We start from the raw sequence: 26,660 nt of genomic DNA, 5'->3' as shown, positions 1-26,660 counted from the left end.
TGTTCGGAAGCCGACCATATCGAGCGCACCGACGCTCGATATGGATCGTGTGTGTATGTACACGCGATAATTCTCGCGTTATATAGAAAAACCGAGTGACCAGAGGAAGGAAATGGGAGGGAATAAAGGGGACCTGTCCGCAAAAATGTGAATTATCGCTGGAGCGAGTGTGTAGGCTAACCGCTCACGGCCGAACGCTGTGCGTAGGTTGTATCTACACAGGGAATTTGTTTCAGGAAATGCGCGGATCCATTACCTACAGGGCAAATAGTTAGAGAATGTAAGCACCGTAATAATGTAAAAGCCGACGTATTTACAAAAAAAAAACGGTTTAATAACTGGTTTAACCTTTATTATTTTTTATCCAGTAATTATATAGTAATTTGTCGAAGGTAAATATCAAAAATATCGTGTCGACATAATTCTACAGAATTCTTTTAATCTTTTACGTTTCTACGTAATACAACATTAATATCTTTAAATAAAAAAGAATTATAAAAAATTTGATCTTTTTTTATCGAAATGAAATCATCCGAGTTAAATTTTAATTATATATTGGTTATTTTCTATAATTACGTACATAATAAATTATACAAAGCAAATATTCATGTTCAATATTTTAGGTTTACTTTTAAGAACAATTTCAGTGATTATTTTACGTGATAATAAAAATGATAATGAAATATGATAATTGATGATTCCTGAGAACAAATTGAACCTGAATATATCAAAACTTAAGCGGATGGCGGCATTGACGTATTTACTCTATCTGTACTGAGACGCTAACGTTTCGATGACTAACACCGCGTGACACTCTCATACCATGCAAGGCACGTCGGTGACGTAAGCACGTATCGGAAATGCTTATTCCCCTTCAGTGTTACGTGGAATCAATCAACTTACCGACAAAATTAAAAAAACATTTAATATCATGAAAAAATCAATCAGAAAAAAATACTTCAATAGAGCTACTTAAAAAATGCAATATAGTTAGTTTAGTCGAGAAGGCAAGCGGGAATTAAAACCGGTATAATTTCGATGAGTCTAGAGTTCAATACTACAAACATACAAAAATCATCTCGCAATGCTTATTCATAGCAGTGCATGAATAAGCATACATTTCTTTCATTCCATAGAAATGCAAATTGAGATTATCAATTAAATTTTATCGGTTTCGCGAATCTACATCGCAAAATGCATCCATGTAGGATATCTCTAGATATGGGATCAATTTGCAAAATCTGGCAGATTCTCTAACATTTTTCCATGGACTTCAGTATCTCGTTGTCGAAGAATGGGTTACACGGTGTAACTGTTTCAGTAGATACATTCCGCAACCTAATATTTAGTGTATGTATTAACGGATCCCGAGGTTTTCCCACGCGTTAGTGCGAGTCACTCGTGTATGTACATAGGATCGCCTAACAAGGGCCAATAAATTTTTACTCGCTGTCGTGCAACGATCCAGCTAAGTAAGTATCTCTAACTGACAAGCCAACTTTATTTTCTTGTCGTGGGAATGGAAAATAACGCGAGATAACTCGCACAACGTTGTAAATATGATAGAAGTGTTTTTCATATATCCTACGGCCTTAGATAACAAATATTTCTATCACGGAAATAACAGTCTACTTACACGACAAATCCTTTTCACGCGAACGATATTTGTTGATCAACTTTCATAATCATATCTATTTAACAGTGCTATAAAAGCGATATTACCGCACATCTTACTCAGCTCTTCTACTTATCGATGGCATCATCAGCGGCCTTTCACATGATCTCTCTCTCTCTCTCTCTCTTTCTCTCTCGAGGCAAGTAAACAAAACTTGTTATTACCTGGTCGGTACCACCGAAGCTTCCTTCCTCCCAAATCGGATCATCCCATCCGCCCGAGGAGCCCGAGGAACTTCTGCGACCTGGATCCCACGAGTTTCTCTTCAGGTTATCCAAAGAATCCGTGGAGAGTCTCCTCCGGTCGTACGAGCCTCGTCTGCCACTAGAAAGCGGCATCGCCGACTTGGTGTCAGGCCTTCTGAGGCTGCCCGAGATTGAATTTATCGATGACGGATCGCCACTCAAAGTCACGTTTAGGTGGCTCCTCAGATTCCCGCTGGAACCGGCGAGGCAGCTCTTCAGATTCCCGTTGGAATAACTACGCGCCTTCAGATCTCCATTCGACGAGTTCAATCCGATCCTTAGATTCGCGTGGGGATCCACGGAGGTCGCAAAGAGGCTTGCCAAATTCGGAGCAGCATCGCGCCGCGTAGTCGTCGGTCGCTGGAGATTCGTCATCGACTTCGCCACGTAATCGCGTCGCAATGGAGAGTTATAACTTGATATGGTATCCTTCCTGAGACAGCCCATGGAGCGACCTATAGGGTCTTTTCGCAAAGGCGACCCGCCGATGGTGTTTGAAAAAAGATCCTTCCTGTTGTTGATAGCGCTCATAGATGATCCCAAAGGATTCTTTCTCAGGGTACTAGGAAAAGTCGAGGGGTGCAGTTCCCTTTTAGGCGGCGACATCGGTATATTCAGCGAACTTCTTCCGGTGGGAGACGTGGCAGTATAACTATAAGAGTCATGACGTCCAAAAGAATCCTTCCTAGTCGCGTGATGCAGATTACCAAAAGAGCCTCTGCGGTTCCAACAGTTCTCTTTCGCGTGCTTGCCGTGCACCTCACAGCATTTGTCGATTTTAATCTCGTGCTTGATTAGTTCAGGATTGTTCTGCAGTTGCTCCAGTTTGACGTCTCTGAAAAGTTCCTCAAGGCGACGTATAGCCGCTTGCTGGTGTGCCGACGTTGACATTGTGAGATTATGAGAAAATATTTTTTCAAAATGTAAACTCAATTAGAGATTACAGAATCCTTTCTCTTCTCGATCTAGTATTCGACCTTGTAGGTACACAATTTCCGCGCTTCGCTCGCGCACCACATAATTGTTCGAGACACTTATATAGGAATTTGTCCGTTCGGACTGTCTCGCCTGGTGATTTTAACGGCTACCAGGATGTTAATTAGCTCACAAAAACACTTCTCGACCCCGATGTAAGTTAAGAGAGATATTTCGTCTCGTTCTTAATGTTCATCGACCATGTATTCCGTCGTAATATAATAATGCTCCTGCATTACCATAACAGCAATAACCTCTTGAATGGCTTAAAACATTATTCGGTAACGGGGAAAAAATCTTCCATGCATTATTTCATTTCTCAAAACGTTTCCAACCACATTCTCTTGTTACGTTTCAACGAGTTTCAACTTGCTCGCGTATGTACTACGTTTTTATAGCAACAAAAGTGTTCTGTTGTATACCGAGAATTACTAGCAATTCCGTAGTGTCACGATTTCATACAGATGGGGTCACGAGATAAATTTAATTTGCAGTACTTATGTCCGTTTGATACAGTTCTGTACTTACAGTTCGAGATCACGTGAAGGGATTGGCGATCTTCGATTCTACCTTCGCGGCTCGTTAAGTAACCGGCGTGCGCGGCAGCGTGGTAGGAGAGCGATTGTAACGATATGAAAACGCGTGTGCGACGTAACACACGTCTGATGAGGTACTGGAGTACCGCGGTACGTGAGAGACCCGGTGCCTCGAAGGAGCTCTCCGCCATGCGGAGATCCCCACCAAACCGGTGTGCCATTCGTTCAAAAGCGAAGTATCCATATTAGGTCAAACCTTATGGGTTTGTCGCGCAAAATTGCGAGGGAACTGTCAATATGACCTTGACACATTGCGGAATCAGGTCGCCAACGAAGACACGTTAACGTCACTATAAAGTCCAGCTTACCAAACTCGACGAACGATGCTCGATAAACATGCCTGTGCACGTCATTAAACCCATCTTAACTCACATCATGCATATCCTGTGTAATGAGTCACATCGCGATTTCCTTCTTCATGATCAGGTAGATTAATAAACTTGACTAGATTTCGTCAAACCAATTATTTACGGAAAAACAAACTAAAAAAAGTTCGCAAAAATACGATTTTGAAAAGATCGCGTCAAATGCCACATAATAAATTTATTATGGAAATATTTTTATATCTATATGTATATAAAATATTATGTATTCCAGAATCTTTCTAATCCTAACAATTGATTAAATCAATCCATTCATCTATCAATCAATCAATTGGAGAATAGATTATATATAATAGAGCGATTATTTTTAAATGTTAAATACATAATCTTCAGAGCAAGGCTAGGTAAATAAAAACTAAGATAAATGGAATCGAAAAAAAGAAAAGACAAAATTATATTAAACGTAGTACAATTATATTAAGTGTCGATACTTATCTTCCTTATAATTAATCAAAAATGATAAATTCGTAATTGTAGGAGATATAAACTGTATTATATATAACGAAAAATAAAAAAAATTAATATCTTGAGATAAAACACTCAAACTGGCTAAACGATATGCAAAGAAAAAACACTTGTGTTGCAGAGTCTTGCAACTAGAATGGCAAGTGACTCATCTTTAACATATGTAAACACCAATCGGCATTATGCTTTTAAGGAATAGTACTATCTTTTCACGTAAAATACGAAGAATTCCTGTTATAGGAATATAAATTGAAATAAAAATTAACACAAATGCATTAAAATCAAATTATAAAACATATAATCCGAAATTGGCGAAGAAATGCAAGTATATAAAAATAAAATGGAAACTAAAAAAAAAATAAAATTAATTTTTAATTAATATTAATTAAATATATAAAATTACTTTTCGCATTGCTGCTAATTTCACATAAATTATAATCATTTGCATTATTTCCTTTATATCATAGAATCTCAACAAGGTATATATCTCGAACCATTCATAATAGTATTATACTTTCACTTTGAATAAAATTAAAATACAAAAAAAAACTCTTTCATATAAAATACATCGTCAAATTGATTGATCTTTTCATGATCATGATAACTAATACGTTCATATATAAAATTTTTTTTATTGATGACCGTAATTATAGTTAGCGCCATCTCCGGATTAACGGGAAGGCAGAAGAACGATTTGCGAGCATGGTATCTGGTGAACGGAAACGTTCTTTCATGTAGTCAACGAGATGGAGCCGCAATTGCGTTATACTCCATAGAGGCAACACGGATTGCAAGTGTATTTACGTACTGGACATATCGCAATCAAGCAAATATAATTTCTGTAAATAAAGACTACAGTGCACCACAAATTATATTCGAACAATATTCTAAGATCAAATTATGCTTTCTAAGGCATATGTAAAATAGAATTAGAGCAAACTGCATTAATAACTAATTTGTCCCAAAAGAGAATTAATTAGATATACTAAAATTGCTACAAACGTATGTTGTGATTGTATTAGTTATAATTAATGAAGGTATTTAGTTTTGTCACAATTTAATGGTATTAGAACATTGCAGGTGTTGTTATGCTATATTTATTTTCTAATGCTATACCTATATGTATTTTTCAAAAATTACAATCGAAAACAATTATTATTTACATGATAATTTATTTATATTTTAATTTAAAAATTGCAGATTTCAAATTTAAAGAATGTAAAATTTAAAATTTACAAAATTAATTTTAATTAATATATGAACATTAATTCTTTATGCTTATTAATTTTGATGAACATATGCATTAGTAATCCATTTAACATATGAATAAAAATATATAATGACAGCTTATGGACATGAAGTAACATACGATATAAACTGAGATGAGTAATTAGTGTTACGAAAAAAGAATAGCAATTAGATGACCAATTTATAGCACATTTTTCAGAGTAAAATTCGTATAAATATCTTATGCTAACTAGATTGAATATATAATTAATTTATAATTTATAATTAATATAATTTGTAATTAAAATACGGGCATGTTTAATGCCGTAATTCAATATTCTCGGAACATGTTGCGCCCAATATCAAGCTGATATCAGATGCGATGTTTATACCTTCGAGAGCAGAATCATCGCCAAGTAGCGCCACGATTATAAAATTTTATCGCAACTGTCGATCGGTTTACAAGTCACGTATTGTCAGCAGGAAACGTGTGTGCATGTATTTGCAGGTTATCGAGTTACTCGGCTTCTCTTTGACACCTACACGAAGAAGCCTATTCCGGTTCACCTTGACGATTGAAGGTAAATAACGACTTTGCTTCGCATATTGGAAAGGGTATATTCCCTCTTGAAAAAGTGACATGCTCGCAAACACTGGTGTCGCGTTGCATCGGCAGTGAGTTGACATTATCACAATTGTTATGTCTACTAAAGTGCTTGTCAAATCCATTTTAAAGGAACTTAAAGCTTGATTAGGCTAATTCATCTAACTCAGCTCAGCTCGACCTCCCTCCGTGCAGCCATCGACGACCATGAGGTAGTCTCTACGTAACTCTCAGATGACGATAGAATATAATGCGTCGAAAAATCTCAGGAGCACCCACGCGACAGTACCGTTTCTGTCAATAACGCGATGCTTCCTCCAATTGCGAACAACAGATGATAATATCGGCGCTCTTAAGCGTGCGATGTAATTTACATTCTGCAGCTGCGTCATAGCACAATATAATCTAACATTTAACAAGAATGGACATTAGAATTTCGAATGTAGGTGTATGAAGATCTCATCGGATTTTTGCAATAGCCGTTGCGATTTAGTCGTAGAAGATTAATCGTTTAGAAACTTATTTCCTAATAATTATCGTTTAAAGTTAAAATATTATACACACGAAGAAAATTTTATATTTAAAATCACTATAATGTGGTAGTAGCTGCGGTCTTCATGTAAATTATAAGTTTAAATGCTATAGTTATTTTTTTAAAAACAATAATATAACGTAATTTTTACACTTTTTCATAGTAAAAATTTTTTATTACAAAATCAAATATATATAGCAAATTTTGTTTGCATATTATAGTAAAAATTAACTGTTTTCATGTTAGAATATGGCTTAACAAAATAATTACTTTATTTATGTGATAAAAATTAGTATTACCAGAGTAAAAGTTAAGTCGGAATCATGTTGTGAGAGTCCATCGAAAATACAAGACATAGTAAAGTTTAATTTAAAATGGTATTAAAACTTAATATAAAATTTTCTCCGTGTATATATATATATATATTAATGATTATTAAATGTAATAAATCTGATTAAAATAACACTATAGATAGACATTTAGCAAATTACAAAGAGAATTATTGAAATTTGATACTAAATGTTTAACGATTAAAAATAAGTAGAGATAATCTTGTCATTAAATTTTCACCAAGAGAGAAATTGCTCTCTCGCAGCTGTTGACTTTATTAATATAAGAATCAAACACACCGCTGTCATCGCATTTACGACGCGAAGGCCTTAGAGGCCTTACGGGGATCGCGAATGTAGAACGCGAATGGATATTCTCATAACGCGAGGCATGTCAACATGAACTTTCATAGCCGATTCGCAATATTCGCTAAATCGTACAAAGACAAACGGGTGAAACTAGGGAGTCGGTAAGCTACAACGTCGCCGGCACACTTACGCAGAAGCGCAACATTTCAATCTTCGGTTACAGTTGTCGTAGTTTCCGCACTATTCTGACAGTTTGATATATTGCGTCGTTGTTGTCGGCAATATATGGCGAATAAAGAAGAAAAAGGCCTAGATAACTTTACCAAGGTGTGCGTAACTTGTCCTCTCTCGCAGAACAAATGACCAATAAACACCCCAAGAATTCAGAAATGGTAAAAACGATAAATATCAATAAAATACATCAAATGCACGGAAATCGTAGCATTTCTTCGAAGTTTAGGAAGTCAGTAATTATATCGGGAATCTATAAAACGCGTCGTTTACTGCGATTGCCCACACCTATCTGACGTCACGACATTTCCGTGAAATTATTGCATTGCATAATGTAATCGCGTCAATAACGAGGCCACTGAATTCAAAGTACTGATATTTTTTTATACGAGAGTAAGCTTTTCGATTCTTATTGTAACACAATTTCATTATAATATCGTTTTTTTTTTTGGTGACACATTTAGTAATAAAAATAAACTGATTCATTTCGTACATTCAAACCAAATTAATTTATAACGTTCGCGTTTCATTTATTACATATATTTCATTTTAGCTCGATAATTGGCAAAAAATATTTTCTTGCTGTGTGCTGTGCAAGTTAAAATTATTAATATAAATAATTTCTAAACCAACTCTCTATATGAATTCTCCAGAGTCATGCTCTGTATATTGGCGTTTTCAGGATTAAACCGACAGGTACGAAATGCGAAATACGCCAGCAGAAATGACACGGACAGAACATGATAAATGGAAATCAGCTACTAAATCATCATTATTTAACATTATTTCCTTCAAACAGCATATTCGCGTGAATGAGTAACCGAATGATAGCCGAATTTTGCGGACACGTTTAATATCACCTAATTATTTGCCACTTCTATTCATGGTAAACGAGCCGCTCTTCAACTCTTTTCATTGCTGTATCATTTCCGCCATCGGAGATAGAAAAAGCAATTGACATGCAAATTTTCGGCTAACTCCGTGCCGACCGCTATTGTTGTTTTATCCGGCGCGGAAATGCGTAATTTCGTATTGTACATGAACATTGGGCACGAATGTCACTCGTACTCAAATTTTATAAAAAAAAAATTTTGACGCAATAAACCATACTATTAAGCATAAGAAATTCAGAAGCGATTTTATTATACCTACTGATTTCCGATAAAATAAACAAAAATTAAAAAATTGCACAAATAAACGTGTATTTAATAATTAATTAAACTAACTGAAAAAATCATGAATGTTTAATATAAAATACGTTTTAAGAAAATGAGTTTACGAGCAAAGTGAAATGAAAGGTACGAGAAATAAGATCTATCGAGTCAAGTGAAAGGGCATACAGAAGATTATCCAATAGTTAATTGGCAATTGAGGCAATTACAGCGTTTAATTGTCAATTTCTTGATAGCCAGAACTAATCAATAACGAAGAAAATTAAACCAAAAATGTAGACAGTCAATCGACAAAGATGAAAGACTTATATAACAAGAAATAGAAGTTGCGAAATATAAATGATATATTAATAACGACTATCTACAAAAAAATATAATCTGTTAGAAAGATACTAGAATATCATAAACTTAAATTTTTATTCTCTGGTATATCTATGCTAGTATATATGAGATATACTTCAGTTTAATGCTCAATAAAATTTATGAAGCGTGATGTATCTATTTTTAGTAATTCTAATATGTTGTTATACAAACTGGGCGGAGTTTCTACTCACAGATTTAATGCGAACATATCCCGTTGACTTTATCGGCGCATTCGTCTTTTATATTGAACATTATGTTCTTACTCAGCGTAAAAATAGCAAGATAACGATCATAAAATCTTCTCTAAATTATACCGGAAGCGATGTAGAGAGATATAGATTGACTTTATGTGCTTGTGTTATCTCGATCGATTCATGGAAAATGTGGAAGGCGGGTTTCTCTGGTTACGGACGACACTATAAACGTATTACAGCTTTTACGTCAAAGCTTGTAGAAAATATGGAAAGACGGATAGAAAGTACGTTGTATACGTTGTATTGCATAGTGCCAAGCCAGTGTGCATTTTTTGCAACAACGGGACAACGTTACCATACACGCGGTAATAAAATGATCATATAACTCGGAGTAGTCGATACTAATGATTTATGCTTATTACGTGATAACCGAGTGACATGCTACCCGTATTAAATGTCACTATGCACGTAAACATACTATTACGGTCTTGGAAAGAGGAAAGTAGCTGCGAATCGTGTATAGACAGCGACGCAAAAATACGATGATATTTAAAAATTGACTTACCTTCGGTTTGATGACATCGTAATGTCCTTCCGGCACTCTTGAATCGTAAATGCCGCTTGATACCGAGTTTTGCCTCCTGCAAAGAATCAAATATATGACTAACTTAAACATTGCACTATGTTTTGAAAATAAATAAGATCATAAACTTTGTGAAAAAGATAGAAATATACGCAAAAATATTTAAAAAATATATAAATAATACATAATAATAAAAGAAAACAAAAATTAATTTTGTTACATATGTATAGAATATTTCTAGCAAAACGAGGGATTAGAGAAAATTTGTTTTAGAAAGCAGAAAAGAAAGTTATTTCGATGCTAAATGTACCGATATTAAATGACGCAATGCCTCTGAAAGAGCTATAAATTTTCGCGTATTTGTTGCAGTGAAGTTTTTTATTCACGATGTGACTGAAAACTTACGCGACTGGATCCGACCCATTGATCGTAGGCTTCGGCGACTGGATTCCAGATCGAACAGGTGCACTCGTGTGAACGGGCGAAGGTCCTTTACTTCCCAAAGGCTGTTTTATCCTACAAATGCCAGAACAAACACGAACGATAATTCTCGACGGCAATCAAGTTTCATCACACGCAATCATAAATTTTCTTAAGGTACGAGGACTTTATGGTTGGAAGTATTTATACGCGATCATCTGTCACTTATTAATCTCTCGTTTCCGCTGATATATTCCAGCGATCTCACTATTAAGTCGGCATAATCCAGCCATCCATTTACACGTAATAGCTACGTATAATAGCTATACGTAAAACGTCTAAATCTAAGAAGCACAGAATCTAAGATTATTCTTTTTCTTTTTAAGCAGAAGTTTAGAAAAAGTTTAATCATAATTTGCAAGATAAATTAAATAAATGTGGATCCATAAAATTTTGAAGATAAAATAATTAAAAATTTTTTATATTTAAAAGTTATTATTAAAAAAGATAAAATATATATTATAGGAGATAATTTTTTATTAAGACATTTATATGTTACAGATAATTTATTTGTTTTTGCTTCTCAGGCATAAAGAGTTTCTCTACCGAATCATTAGATACAAATAATGTATTATATCCTGTTTAACGTCTATTCTTTTTCTAAAGAATAGGCTTAGGAATTAGCTGTAACCGGGATTTTCATACAGAAACAGAAATGAAGAAATCTAAGAAGTCACGAGACCTTTCTCAACCCGAGCTATTACTCAAGCGAGACGTGATTTATTAGGGATTCGTTGTCACCCTCCGAGTTCTAACACGGAAAAACGAGACGTTGGTCCATGTTGACCTCTGCGAACTTAGACTTGCCTGCCATCCAGAGAGGCATGAACAACGGATTAAGTATCATCTCAAGTGTAATCTCAAATGATGCGACGTGCATGAACGACATGTAATAATTCATAAGTTGCATTATCTCTCGTGAGACTTAACGTATGTAAAATTTCTCTATTTTCTCAAAGTTTCTCGCACTTATTATCAACCGCGAGAATCGACATAATTGTTCACTTAGAGGTGAACCAATTCCATAATGGCGTTTGGTCGTAAAGGAGCTGTCAGTTTTTTCAACGTAACGGTTTAACACATACAGATGATTTACAATCCGACATTCTCTAAATCACTGAAACAATCTCTTCAGTCGATCATCGCGCGATGGCTCAGTTTTCGTTACCGTTATACAAAATCGCGCTGCATCACGGCGCGTGCTGCGTTCTCAATCGAGGTAACGTTTTCCGATGCGACATGAGCTCCCGGCATAGCTTCACAAGCTCAGCAAGTTGCATCTTTGCTGAGCAAGTTGCGGCTTATATGTTATACAACACAATAAGTATGATTGAGCCATATTCATGGAAATCATGGTAATCAATTAATATTTGGGAATCGTTAATCTATAAATATATGCGTACTCTCTAAATTCTTTGGAGCGGAATCTCACTCTGTAGAGTGAAAATTGAGCCAGTCTTGAAAAAGAGGGGTTCAATTTTCAATCTTTAAAAGTAAGATTTCTTACTCTAAAAGTTTTAGGGATTAGAAAAATATATGCGCAGATTATGGCGACGTCGTAGATAATATTTATCATATGTCAATCTAAAATAAGCGTTTTACACAGTGTATCTTTTTTAAAAACAACAGCTGTAGATTTATTTGAAAATAGATTGTTAAGAAATTGGATTAGATCAAGAAGAATGGGCGGTTTTTAAAATCACTTAAATATTTATCGAATCTGAATCGTAAACTTTTTATTAAATTTTTTTTCTTTTAAACGTTTAATGAAACTTTTAAAAGAAAAAAATTAATATCTAAAAATCATTAAAAATTAAAATTTATTTGACATTTTGATCGAGAACGTCAGTATACTACGGTAAATGTCACCGAGCGATCAAACGAGTAATATTTACCGACTTATGCACGGCGGCGTGGAACTGACGCTCCGGAGACTGCACGTGCTGCTGTGACTGTTCTGTTTATTATAAGTCGGCCGATTGTTAGGAGGCTGCACGCAGATCCGTTCGGCGATGCGGAATCGCGGCGTCGTCGGTTTGTGATAAATCATGCTTCCTGCACGTTTCTCACCGTCGAGTTGTAATGCGTCTTCACGCCTTCATCGCCACGTATAAAGTTTCCTTTGCGCGGACAATTTCTCGCACGACAAAGGTTTTTCGACGAGCGAAACTCGAAGGTCGATGGTCCCTCGTGGTCGCGACGGAATGCACTCGACGATCGACACGACTCCAAGACGCGATAAAAAAGAGCGAGAGTACGATTTGACCGCTCGAGAAGCCGCGGAATTCGTTTCGTTTTGCTGTTGAGACTGGCGTGCAAGAGCAGTCACGAACAAGCGGTATGTCGTGTGTTGCAGCAGCTGCAGCTGCGGGCGGTACCGAACCGATACTGCCGGCCAGGAGGCCCAACGCGACGTGGAGTATCTCGAGGGAGCAAGAGCGGCGGCGGCAACGGTGGTGGTGACTATGATTCGCCTGGCAGCGGCATTAGGCACGACTGAGCTCAGGCCTGTCGGAGCTGCGAGACTCCGCTCGTAATAACAAAGCGTATCGCGAACCTATCAGAGGCTGCTTTGATTCCCTCCGGTCGCCTGCATGCACGGTGCATCCGCGGCGATCAGCTGTCGCTGTGCGCGCAACCGCGATACATCGTGAATACAATTTACATCGAGAGGTGTAGAAAGTTTTGCGGACTCTTAGGGAGCTTAAATGTAAATGTCGAGGTAAATGGGATAAGGTGAGAAAAACATTGTTGTCTGCTCCTTTAACGGAGTAAATAGCGTGACGACATCTCGCTCTCTTTCATGCATTTTGATAAATAGAAAGTTAAGAGGTGAACATCGAGAACGATTAGTCAAATAGAAATGTATGTGTATACGAAGCGTTAGATAATAAAATTACGCGAGAAGTTTCATAGTTTTAATTTATATGCATCTCGATTGCCATTTGTTTGCTTGAACAATGTGAATCTTAATGTGTGTGATGATTCTAATGAACTCTTATATCCACTTCTACCAATGTAATTTAATCTTAATCTCGGTTCAACTTGTTCTTCATCTTTTTCTGAAAAAAGAATTAGAAAAAGATGAAGAATAAATTGGTGGGAACAGGCATTAGTAAAATATTTTAAGTATCCAGATAGCTTTTAAGATATTTTATATACCAAACAATTTAAAAGAATATAAATGTAAGAGAGATATAAAATTAAGGCTGGTAAATATAAAAGAGAAGGCGTAAAATTGGGGGGGAGGGGAGAGGGAGCTGATAAATGTAATGAAGAAGACGTAAAATTAGGGCTAGTAAAATTTTTTTGATTGAGCTATTACTTTCAACTGGATAATAATTTTCGAGCGAAAGAACATCGAGCGCGCAAATAATCGCTTTCGAAAGAATTGCGCGAGGAACATCTGGCAGATGTCCCGCTTCGAGAAACAGAAGTTACAAGCGTCTCACAGTTATTTCTCGCAGTTAAAATAATACACACGAGTTATACTCAATTTCACAGCATATCGCTACACTTTCTGCCTTATACCAGCAACGGACATGAGTTCCTATGAATTTTTAAATGGCGTTCAACGTTCAGCTCGCTCGTCAGCAAAAGGAATTCTTCGTTCTGCTTTCTTAAATCATGTCCGCGCATCAAGCTTTACATTGCCGACACGAAATCCCGAAGCAATATCGGTGCACTAAATTCCCGTTTTTTCGCGTTCTTTCCTGCTTTACAATCCTACATTTGTCCGCAATCAACAAACTTTCATGACTCATTCCGTTTCGAAACGTATGGCTACGTACGCTTACGCGATATGAAATTCGTAGTAATCTTATTGCAACACTACGCGCGCGAATATATTTGCAAACATCATGTATTGTTTATATATTTGCCTTGAAAAAAGATTTGATAAACATATTATTGATGTACGTTGAGATAATCATTAAATTAATACAATCATTAATAATTTTATAATAATTGTTTCATCATCAAAAAATAATTATTTTATTCTGTTTAAACTTTCTTTTCACATCTTTGATTTTGTTTGATACATTTTTAATTATAGATATTAAATATATGTGTGTTGTATTTGATAAAATATTTTATCGTAAACCTGTAATAAAGTTTTTCGATACTTCCATAAGTTTACTTATTACATAAGTAAACTTGTCGCAGGCAATTATAAAAGAAATTAATTACACAATTATATAATCGCGCTTGGTAACTTAATTATGTAATTAATTGGTCTTTTGACCGCATGAAAATTTACACAACAAATAAACTCGTCGATGTAGAACGGTTATTCAAAGCGGATTTTGTTTTCTATTCATCTTTACCCACAACACCTGGAGTGTTCAATGCTAACGAGGCGCTTTTAATTCAAGCGAAAGAGAGAAAAAGAGAGACTGCCTCGCGATTACTTCGTATTCCGATGATGTTCCAACAAAGCCTCGTTTGTTACCAATGACGACCGCTCGCGCGTTCTAATTACGCTCTGCATCTTGCCGTATACGCACAAGTAGGTGGCTGCGTTACAACGGATGAACAGCGCCGAGACCGTGATGTTAAGAGAATCTGAAGACTCATCTTTGACATCGGCAGAATGTACCATCAAGTCGAAACAATTTTTCGCCTAGTTGAGGAAATTCGACGCGTTACATTTACGTGATCGATGGTAAAAGCATATTTGTGCCACGCGACATTCTTGACAGTGTAGCATAAATAGAATGTGGAAATGAAATTGTCAGAAAGACCGACAAGTAACAGCATCTTATGATGAGTCTCAATCTTATGTGTAACTTTAACAATTTTACGATATATTTTTCTGATACTCTTTATATCCTTTCAAAGATATTTTCTAAAAATATTGCATTATTACGTACTTTTTCCTCTAATTCTACTCGAGTACTTGAAAACTTCTTTTTTCCACGTTAATTTGCTTCTAAAAACTATATTTTTCGAATTTTATATTTAAAAATGATTTTAATTTCAAACATTCATTTTAAAAATAATTTTATAGATTTTTTTCTTAATTTTATTGAATTAAACAAGAATTTCTCTAGTTTTCCGCTTTTTAAAAGTCATAAAATAAATTCAAGAATGTTTGCATAAAAGTAAAAATTTCTTTCGAGCTATGTCATTGTTTTGAAAGATGACAGAATGCTTCAAAGGTATTTCAAAAGGAGCTTTATGTGTCGTTAACAAAAACAGAAGGTGCCATCCGATAAATCTAGCGAATCATCAAGAATAACCACGTTTGTTGAACTCGCCAAAGGATCAAGGGCTCTCATTCGGCCTCCATCTCGTCGACCGCGAAACGCCACCGTCTATATCATACGCCATATTTCGCCGTTAACGAACTGCCAGACACTCGAAACTCCTTTGGACTCTGAGTTAATTCCTCGATCCATTCCACGAAAACGTCAACATTATTACTCTAGCCAGTCTCATTAGTATGTTCATGAAAACGTAAGTGCGAATGAAAATACTATTCAACGGTATATGATGAAATAATTATTACTCAGAAAATATCCCGTAATGTGCTCATAGGTATATTTTAAGCTAGCTTCTCTAAGCTAAGATTTCATAAATAAAAGATAAAACTGTGAAATGTGATGTAATTATTATTACAAATTATGAATGTGATGTCAATTTTGATCTAAATTATAAAAAATATTGATTAGACTAATGTAATCATTGATATGTAAATATAAATAATGAATTTAATTAATAATCTGTATTCCAATTTATGTTACCACATCTGTTTCTAAATTTTCGTGACGTCATTGATTTTAAACATGAATGATATAATACACGTTTGTAAATTCGAGATAAGTGTGCAAAATTTTTGTGTTGATATACACTTTGCAGAATGTAGTCACGCATATGAATGAAATAATGTGGCCATAAATATGGAGGTATGCGCGTGAATCATCGATAGGGCAGGATCGAGCCGAATGGAATTGTACGGTCACCGTTTTGCTGTACACATGCATCCGGTATCCGGTTCGAGCACGATGTCAGCAGTCGATGCCAATGAACCGTGATCAAATTCCGATTTCGATTACTGGTCTCTGTACGAGCAACGTTCGCTTTCTCGAAGGTTGTTTCAATCAATTGCGAAATGGCATATGAACAGGCATTAAAATTATTTCCTGAAATCGAACTGGTATTCATTAAAAAAATCTATACAGGAAGTGTGTGGAATTTAAACAATTTATTTTTCAATGCGTTCAAGTCTTTCAATTGAAAAAAAATTGAAATTAAAATTTTCGAAAAATTCTTAGAATAATATTTTTCATGTGAATTATTTTAAATATTTAATCAATTTTTAATTTGTCAAATTTATTTTAAATATTACGATTATTGAATATGATTTAATAGATTTCTGGAATAATTGATTCTACGAATTTTATACAGACTCATCTTTTGAGAATTTCTCTAAGACTTCTTTTAGTTCGAAAAATTAGATAGAAGTAACCGAAATAGTCAAAATAAGTTTTTTCTACCGATTCTCGCAAGAGGGTAACAGTCTATTTTAATCATCACATCATCGGAGTCTAAATCTAAGCTGCTATTCTCAGCACGCGTTTTACCATAATAAACGCGACAAAGGCATTTCGCTATCGCCATCTGTTGGAGAATGCAACGAGCTCCATCTTTTCATTAGGTGCATTCGATGCAACAGGACCGATGTAGGCAATACTGACAGTACATATATTAAATATGCAGTAGTGCCATTTAAAAAATATCGCATGATATCTTAAACCGCATGTTTTTATGCTTCATTAAGCGAAAATATATTATCTTTCTGGCAATTTCAGAATCATAAATATCACATATCTTTACGATTCTTCGTCGAAATTATTTTTTTATTTAAATGTAACATTAAAAAAAAATCACTCACCCTTCTCCCTGAAGTCTATTATCTGCTACTTGCATAGGTAACGGTGCAGTTAACTGTCTGACTAATTCATCCCTCTCCCTTTCCTTTTGTTGGATAGTCTCCTGCAACCTTTGCTTCTGTTTCTGGTATTCTTTAAATAGGCCACCATTGTAACTTTGTTCGAGGTTGTCGCTAGGAGCCACCATCGCTCTAATCGGTATCACGGATGGGTCTGTAATTTTAGCTGCGACTCCCGTGGGTTTTTCCGCCAAGGAATCTCTTCTGGAACTCCTGGCAGTCGAAGGCGCTGGCGATTCTCTTCCAGCCACTCTGCGCTCCGGCGTGGATGTCGCTGAAGGATCCATATCCACGCCTACATTACAAAAATTATAGAGTTTTGAGATAATTTAGGAGCTTTTTACATGATATGGAACTACACAGATATACAAAACAATACATTTAATAAATTTATCAGTCGTGGAAATAATAAAATTAATCTTCCCCCCCAGCCACTCTGCGCTCCGGCGTGGATGTTGCTGAAGGATCCATATCCACGCCTACATTACAAAAATTATAGTTTTGAGATAATTTAGGAGCTTTTTACATGATATGGAACTACACACATATACAAAACAATACATTTAATAAATTTATCAGTCGTGGAAATAATAAAATTAACCAAAATTAAATAAATTAATTGGAATAATCAAGCATATATTATTAAACATATATTACATGATTAGGATAAAAAATCTATCATTTTTTTATTCAAATCTTTTAATAATATTTATGATATTCCATTGTGCACAAAGCAAAATGACTTAAAAACTTATAAATATAAAATGTATTTTATAATCTTACCATCAGGGCTTTTGGAGTGTCCTCGAGTCCTCGGCGGAGCCTTAGGTTGAGCATTCATCGCGGTCTCTTGTATCGAGGGTAATTGTTGGAATTCGGCGTAATTCGAGCTAAGGAAGACGTCACCCTCATTCTCGAAGAGCCTATCGACGCTAGTATTCATTAATTTGTTGTTTTTAAATCCGGTTAAATGGAAGCTAGCGAACGACGACCTGGACATCGGGTTTACGTCGCCGACGGATAGCGCCATAAGCGCCGCTGATGGTATGGATGTGTTCTTAGGACTTCTGGGCCCAAGACCAGCTTCCAAAGCCGGCACTAAGCTACGAGACATCATGTCTGCGGCGGATCTCGGCCTAGTAAACGGCATAGCGCTGTGCGGAAAAGTCTTCGGCTTGATCGGCGTTATCAACATATGCTCCGTCCACGAAGTCTCCAAGGAGGGCCTCTCCAGGCGTTCCACGTCGACGTTCAGGGTTCTTTGTGCAAAGGGTACGGCGAACGTCTCAGGAGGTATACTTTGAAGCCATGAAAGTAAACTTAAGTCCGAATCGCTAAAACCCACGGATCCATCCAGTAGCCTCGAAAAACTCATCTCTACCTATAATATAAAGACGTACGAAATAAAACATTTAAAAAAATGAAACTAAATAAAATGCGTACTATATATCGTTTCCTTACTTCAAAAGTCATACAACTAAAAATTGTAATTTTCGAATTATTATCATGAATGAGTCAGGTAAAAATTATTTTACGAGTATCAATCATTAAAAGTAAACTAACTTAACTTCAGTCCATCCGCCAAATACATGCAGCACTTGTATCATTTTTAACATTTTCAAAGGGATCACAATATTTTCTACAAGTGTGATGTATGTTAAGTTTTTCGTAAATAAGAAAACTCTCCTACAAAGAACAATTTAGTGTCAAGACAATTTTGGTTATCAAAGTTTGAAGAAGAAATTGTTTTTTTTAAAATCATTTTAGCTAATAAAAGTAAATATAAAGTGTTGATGATATATAGAGTTATGCCACTTTTAATAAATATATATAGAGTTATGTCACTTTTAATAAATTATTCTAGGTTTGTAATAATTTTTTTTTGTAGAATATCAAAATTTTCAACTCAAAAAGAGTGATTTTCTAAGAGTTATAAAATAAAAATGACAGAATTGACATTAGATCATGTTTATTGTAAGGTACACTTTTTGCCGATATTGTTTGATTAGTCAATAATTTTCTATTAAGTTGAAAAATAGTTCTGCCCCTTTTTTGAAAAACTTAATTTTTTAAATTGCGTCACTTTTGAAGTAAGGAAACGATATAAGAATAAGAATAAATGTAAATATATATATATAACGTGTATAAATAAATTATCTAACATTTTATTAAGTAATGATATAGTCTATGTCTACGTAAAAAGCAAAAATAATTTTAGTTCGATGTAGTTTGGGAGAATTTTCAATATTCTTTATTAAAATAAAGCAAAAAGAACAGACGAAAATCACCTGTTCGCTTTCTTTCGACCCAGTAGCTTTCGCTTGACAATAATTTACGCAGGATTCGTACAAAATGCCTTTGATGATAAGCTGAATAAGCCGATCGTTTTTCGCCGAGGTAATTGGATATGCGGAGTCGGCACTCTTCCTATCACCCGGCAGGAACTTCTCTACCAAAGGATGAACCTCGCGGAAACATTGCACTCTCGCATTACTGGGATTCCAATCCTTGTACTGCAGATGATCTGTTAGCCGCGGCAGAGTAAGCAACAGACACAGGCTGCTGTACTCCTCCTTGGAAGGCGCGACCTTTTCGAGGTCGCTCAACACCTTGACGACTTCTTCTACGGCATTATCGACGCTGCCGTTCGTCCCAGCGGCGATAACGTTCGCCTCGGATTTGATGCACAATAGCTCGACATATTTGTGGCGCAGGATCGAGTACGTGAACTTCCTCATGTCGAAGTCCGACAGCGCTTCCAGCGGTTGGATGAACTCGAGCACGTCGTCCCATTGTCCGTCGAGGATCAGCTGGCGCAGGAAAAGCACATCGTCGCTGTACTGGCCGTTTATCACGCCGGTCTCGCGTTCGAGTGAGAGCTGCGAGATGTGAAGGTCGCGGCTATGGAGGAACTCCAAGGTCAGGCGCACCACATCCTCCTCGCGCAGCGTCAGATGCGCCGCCGGCATCACGTACCGAATACGCAACCTGGACCATTTCATTAAAACATAAAATAGCATATCGTGCCTCATAATTTTCATGTATCGTATGAGGTCATTGAGACCAACATATAGAGAGTTTATAAAAAAATATTTATTTAGAATCTCTAGAGGTAAATTATTGAAAAATTATTACGCTCATATTGAATTTTTTATAGAACGCTCTTAAAATCATGTTCTGTTAATTGAATTATTTTATAAAAATACATTCCAGTTTCTGTAAAATATTTCTGATTTTTCGAGTTACAATAGCTTCGTAAAGATGTAGAGAAAATTAAAATATTCGTAATAATAACACTACGATTTTTAAATATAATAATAACATTACGATTTTTAAAAGTTGAATGTATATTGCCATAAAATAATTTTTACATTTAGGAAGCTTCATATTGATAATATGAGAAAATTAGATACCATTATCTAAAATTCAATTATAAAGATGAAAATTTTGCTTTTTAACTCCCCATCTTTAAAAACTTCGCATGTAAATGCAATACAGTATTGTGAAAACGACTTTTCATTCTGAGAAATATTAAAATTATAGAGGATATTAGAAATAATTTAACACCGTACCGCTATAGTGAGTATTACTATGTAATATCTGGAAATTATGAAATTGCTTCAGGAATTTACCTCTTGATTTCAAACTTCGCGTGCTATAACGCGAGATAACGATAAAACGCAGACGAAAGCTTGCTTAGCGATATTTATATTCAGAGTGGCCCGCAGCGAGAGGGAAGTCTAGATCAACGTCTCGGCATCCAGCCACCCACTTACGCAATAATCAGGGCACGTCTACGGGTGCGCTGGCCCTGAAGTGCAACGAACTCTCGCGAGGAAGTACTATTTCGTGCATTCCATATATGCATATCATTATTGGGTTTCGTAATCGTGCGTTTTACAACAAACGGAAGTCCGAGTCAAATAATCCACACGAATCGTGATGATCGTTACAGTTCTTTCGCAAGTTAACTGTTAAGCAAACACATGCCGTTTACGACATAACGCGAGCACGCGCTTTTTTTCAATTAGCAAATGTAGTAATTTGCATTAACGATGTTTCCAGAATGCAAATACGAGAAATGCTATAGTTTTTAAAGAACATTTGATGACGTTCATATTTTTGGCTCGAAACGATTTTTCAGTAGCCACAATGTGCAAACTGCTCAAATTACGGAATATACGAAATTCCTAACATCAGCGATTCTATGGGTATATTTATAGTTGGTGACAGACCGAGGAGTCGTGTCAGTCTCGGACGAACAGCAAGAGCAACAAGAAACGATGTTTCCGTATCGGGGATTAGTGAGTAAATTTTTCTGATATATATTTTACATTTTACTTAACATTTTTATAAGCTTTTAATTTCTGAAGTTAAAACTTTTCATAATTAAACTATATATCATCAACATTAAGCAGAAATTTTGTAGAAATTAATACATAATGATTAATAAAGCATTAATTTCTTTTTTGTATTTTATTCTTCGTTTTTTTATTCAATTTTTATATTAAAAAAAAATATATAATATATAGTAAAATAATACTCTATACTCTATAGATATAATCTCACTCAATGATTTCAAACTGTTTAATAAATACCATAAATACTTTAGGGAACAAATTTCTATCGTATTGAATATCTATTCACAAACAATCTGCATGAAATTTTCTTAATCATTCCAGTTCTTAGCAGTGACAATCTCGTTAACAAGTGTTGTACTTGCCGATGTCATCGTTCAACCCGGTTATGACCATTCCGGCAAAAATCCATACTATTCGCAACCTGCTTCGCACCGGATAAACTCTCAGACTGAACAATATCACACGAAACAATTACCGAACCAAGAATTACGGTACCTTCAGAGTGCTCGAACGGTGTATCCCTATCATGAATCCAAAGATTATTCGTCAAATCAAATCGTGGGCTATCCATATCATCCATTCCATCATTATTCACCGAGGAATCATCCACATTACGCAAGGATAGGAAGCCATGGATATTCGCTGCCTTCAGTATTCGTCGGCTATCGACAACCTTCGGTAAGTGCTCATCATATTGTTAACTTGACATATGTTTCATTCATTTAACTTCGCAATATTTTATTATCATTTTTCATTGATATCTTAAATTTCATTTAATTTGAAGAGTAAAAAATATAAAACCTAATATCAATTTGACTTGTGCAATAAATATATACATCATTATATTACAAAAGCTTTTCTTTGAGTAAATTATAATTAAATACTGATCTTGTACATGTAAATTGATCTTATAACTTATTGAAGATTTCTTAAAAACGACATTTCCTCAGGTAGGACACTACCACGGGGGTGGTCGGTACCACGGGGGTGATTGGTACCACGGGGATCGGCACCAGTACAGAAGGTCACTTGACTCCAATTCTACAAACACGGAATCCAATGAATCTGCGAACGTTGCACATGACAATGATGTGGCCTCGAAGTCGCCCTTAACCGATGATAAACATCCTAAAGCCACCGACTCGTTACTTCCAGAACACGAGCCTACTGATACTAATGGTAAATACCTTAAAGAACAAAAATAAAGTTCGATATCTCCATAGGATAATTTAATATGCTATCTATGTACTACTTATTTCCGCGAAAGTCGTGTGACTCCAATTTATATATGCATTATATGAATTCCAATGAAACGCAAACGTAAATTAATGTATCGATATTAATATGAATCCATATTAATATGAATTGATATTAATATGAATTTTCAGTGTAAACTACTTAATTACAGATAAGCATGTGGAGAACCGTCACATCACGATTGAACCTGTAATAAGTGTACCACGTTTATTCGGCATATATCCACAAAATATACAGTTCCCTGAACAACATGCAAGCGAAAACACAATGCAAGGGATTATGAAATTTTCTTCCAATCCGAGCACGTTAAATCTCGATGAAAATTCTCAGGAAAATAAACAAAACGCAAGATCACATTGTGACGAAAATTCACGTCTTGTTAGCAATAGGCCTTTTTCACATACACGGTTCCCTGGAGACTATACAAGCGAAAACACAATGCAAGGGGCTATGCAATTTTATTCCAATCCGAGCACGTTAAATTTCGATGAAAATTCTCAGGAAAATGATCAAAAGCTAAGATTACGTTATGACCAAATGTCACGTCTTATTACCAATAGACCTGTTTCACTTATAAGATTTCCAGAGGAATTCGAACCTTCGAATGATGATTGTAATAGTAAAGCTGCACCTCGGGCACAGACAGATGATTTTAGTAGACTAAATAACATGAGACATCAGTGGCCGAAATACTATGACACATATACTCCATCATATATTTCACCTATTACAGGACCTAAGCCTCCCCCCCCAACACCGAAGATGATATACGATCTTCTACATAAGATGGTAAAGATTCTCATATTAATATAATTTGTGTTTAATGTCATTAGAAATTATTTTTATCCAATTTATAGAGAAATTTAATTAGTTATTACGACTGAAATAATAGGGATCTTTTACGTAAATATTTTCCAATCATCTCACAATTAAATTTGATTAATAGAATTCACTATCTACAACTTTAATATTGAAAAATACTCTTTTCTGCAATACAAAGTATGTAATATTTGTACATGATTATGGTATACTATAAAATATCTTATATAACATTCTCAGAAAGAGACAAAAAATGTTTTTACAAATAGTTAATAAAATGCATTATATACGTAGATGCAGGCCGCCAAACAACAACAAAGTATGATCACAGTTCCGACAAGACAAGACAATATAAAACCATGGACACCGGATACCAGTGAAACAACACGTAATCTCGAATCGAACCTACCTGAATCATATATTCCATTAGTAAGTGATTTCGATCAAGGTAATTATCCGCACCATTGTTTGAATTGCTATAAGGATCCAAACTATTCTTCGGACAACTATAAGGACAATTCAGATTTCCAGAGAAACTCTAATTCAGCTTATAGTATCGAGCCTTTAATTTCGATCCCTAACAATAACCATATCCCTAACTATGATCCTAACTATGCCCCTGACATCGATATCTCTGATGTCCCTGATTATCAAATTGACGAAGATTAGTGCTCGGAGAAATTTGGCACCGATGATACCGCAGACGCAATCTTTATACGCATACAATTACCCGTCGGGAAAGCAAACGCAAGCTATTCTACTAGATTATAGATAACTACAACAACTATCCAAGTGATACGCCACTTTATGACACGTTTTCGTCACCAGTTTATTATTAGTAAGGCGCTTCTATAGATATGACGCTGTTATCGATTTCTGCCACGTTACCTTGAAGTAACGAGTCGATTGACCATAATGATTTTCATGTTCTATTTATTATAATTACTCTCATGCACGCATAATTTTTTATAAGCACACATCCTCCGTCCATTCGGTAATTGAACTTTTATATACAATTTTCTAAATAAGGAATAAAATGTTTTATTTCGATGTTAAAAGTCTATGTACTAAGATTTTAAATAAATGTATTTTATGGGAACATTATATATTCTCTTCGTTATATTTTTTATGCGCTGTAAATTTTATCATACCTATCATAAAATTCCTAATTACTATTTAAAGTTATCCGAATTTATACAATATTATAATAATTTTGTTATAATCTTTTTATTCTAAGTTTCTAACGCGCTTAAAAAAATATTAACCGAAGTAAACGGTTTAGTAGCACAATATAAAATTAATAATACTAACTGTAAGTGTAAATCTAAAACATCCTTTTGATAGATAAGTTAATCAATGAGAACACAGTTTCACGATTAAATAAAGACCGATGATATTCAGATTACATATCCAAAATCATGAAGTTTCATCATGGAATAAATTGGAAACACTTTCGCCAATAATCCTAACTTTGATTGTAGCCGATAAGCATACACAGCGATGAAACGAAAATTCAATTTCAGACAATTTGCTAGGAGTTAATTGAGCCGAACGCGGGGATCGTAGCGCTGTCTGTAAAATGTGCGAATGCCTACCGGAAAAGGAGGGCAAATACTGATCGAGCAATTTCTGACTCGACACCGGGGTGCATCTCGCTTTGATGGAAAGCAATTTCTTCGATTCTGTGGAAAGCTGTTCTCGATACGCGAATGTTTATCTTTCGTTATTTTTGTTAGTAAAACAAATATCACAAAGTTGGAAACGGGATAAAAATTGATAGGAGAATTATATTTGTTTTATATTTGCGCGAATAAGATTGAATAGCAAGTTCTAACAAACTTCAGAAGTAACATTAAACAAATATTAAATAATAACTTGCGGTTAACGTTTTTAAAATTAATTGATGGTAATCGCAAGGTACATTGATCGAGATGCATCATTGATCTCTTCAAATGGATACGTAATGCATGGCGGACAGCTGCCGGTTGTAGCAGGTCATAAACTTATCTTATTATAACGCGTCGAGGTAACGGAGCACTGAGGTGTTTAAAGTGCGCTGAAAGTTATGAAACGAGACATAAAAAGCACGCACCGTGTTTACAGCGATGTAATCGTCAGCACTGTTGCATGAACACTATCATAAAATAAATTCGGTCTTTTGTACATTAATCCTAAACTGAGTTTCGTCTAAAGACCTGATAAGAGTCTGGTATGAGAAAGCCATTTTTAATTGGTCCATCATGTTTTAATAATTCCTGAGAGAAAGAAGAAAAGAGAGAGAGAGGAAATATAAAAAAAGATACAACAGAATGAAATAATAAATGTATATCCTTCTCTCTTGCATGATTTTGTTAAAACTACTAGGTACCTTACATACAAAAGTATGACTCGTGTCCAGACTCTTAGAGGATCTCCTGCTGCGTCCACTTTCAAATTGTTTTAAGTTAATGACGTTGTAAAAATTTTAATGATAAATTTAAGACGTAATAATGACAGCTTTATTTGTATCATCTTACACAAGTATTAAATATTGCTGTTACATACAATTGATTTATTTGAAATTTAAAGGGAAGTCAAACGGAAGTTACGAATTGTTGGTAAAATGTTCCACAACGTTTGGCAAAATAACGATCAGAAGAATCAGCCGATACACTTGTAACAGATGCGTTAACTTTGTTACAATTGAAGAGATGGGCGGAATAAAGGTACAATTCTACTTAGGCTTTTTCAGGCAATTAGTTTTTTCATGTATTATTGATCGCAATAGAAAAGTATTGTAACATGTAACTTCTTAAAGACATTAAGGTAAACTAGAGTATTATGGCCATACGGAAAAGATGGCCATAGGCCATAATTTCTTCAATAATTGATAAATAGTGCATTTTTATAGTCATTCTTAAAGATAATC

The 26,660-nt window shown here is 35.3% G+C and overlaps 1 protein-coding gene across 6 annotated transcripts in view; it reads right to left on the bottom strand.

The window, feature by feature from the left end:
- The window catches only part of LOC108766709 (WD repeat-containing protein 47), a 75,551-nt gene that overhangs the window by 31,747 nt on the left and 17,144 nt on the right, over positions 1–26,660 (bottom strand). For 3 of the 6 annotated variants that reach the window (XM_018516172.1, XM_018516171.1, XM_018516170.1), the window contains exons 2-6: positions 19,604–20,303; positions 18,099–18,696; positions 17,259–17,610; positions 10,289–10,399; positions 9,866–9,941 (exon numbers count right to left, since the gene is read on the bottom strand). In XM_018516172.1, coding sequence (XP_018371674.1) covers positions 9,866–9,941; positions 10,289–10,399; positions 17,259–17,610; positions 18,099–18,696; positions 19,604–20,284 — 1,818 coding nt within the window. In that variant the 5' untranslated portion in view covers positions 20,285–20,303. Of the gene's footprint in view, positions 1–1,839; positions 3,561–9,865; positions 9,942–10,288; positions 10,400–12,258; positions 12,886–17,258; positions 17,611–18,098; positions 18,697–19,603; positions 20,304–22,171; positions 22,211–26,660 lie in introns of those variants that run through there. The other 3 variants (XM_018516173.1, XM_018516176.1, XM_018516174.1) reach the window with 3 other exon arrangements.

Source organism: Trachymyrmex cornetzi, unplaced genomic scaffold, assembly GCF_001594075.2.
Source record: "Trachymyrmex cornetzi isolate Tcor2-1 unplaced genomic scaffold, Tcor1.1 scaffold61, whole genome shotgun sequence".
Taxonomy (NCBI): Eukaryota; Metazoa; Arthropoda; class Insecta; order Hymenoptera; family Formicidae; genus Trachymyrmex; species Trachymyrmex cornetzi.
The sequence above is the reverse complement of the archived record's forward strand: the minus strand, read 5'-3'. Positions and strand labels throughout refer to the sequence as shown.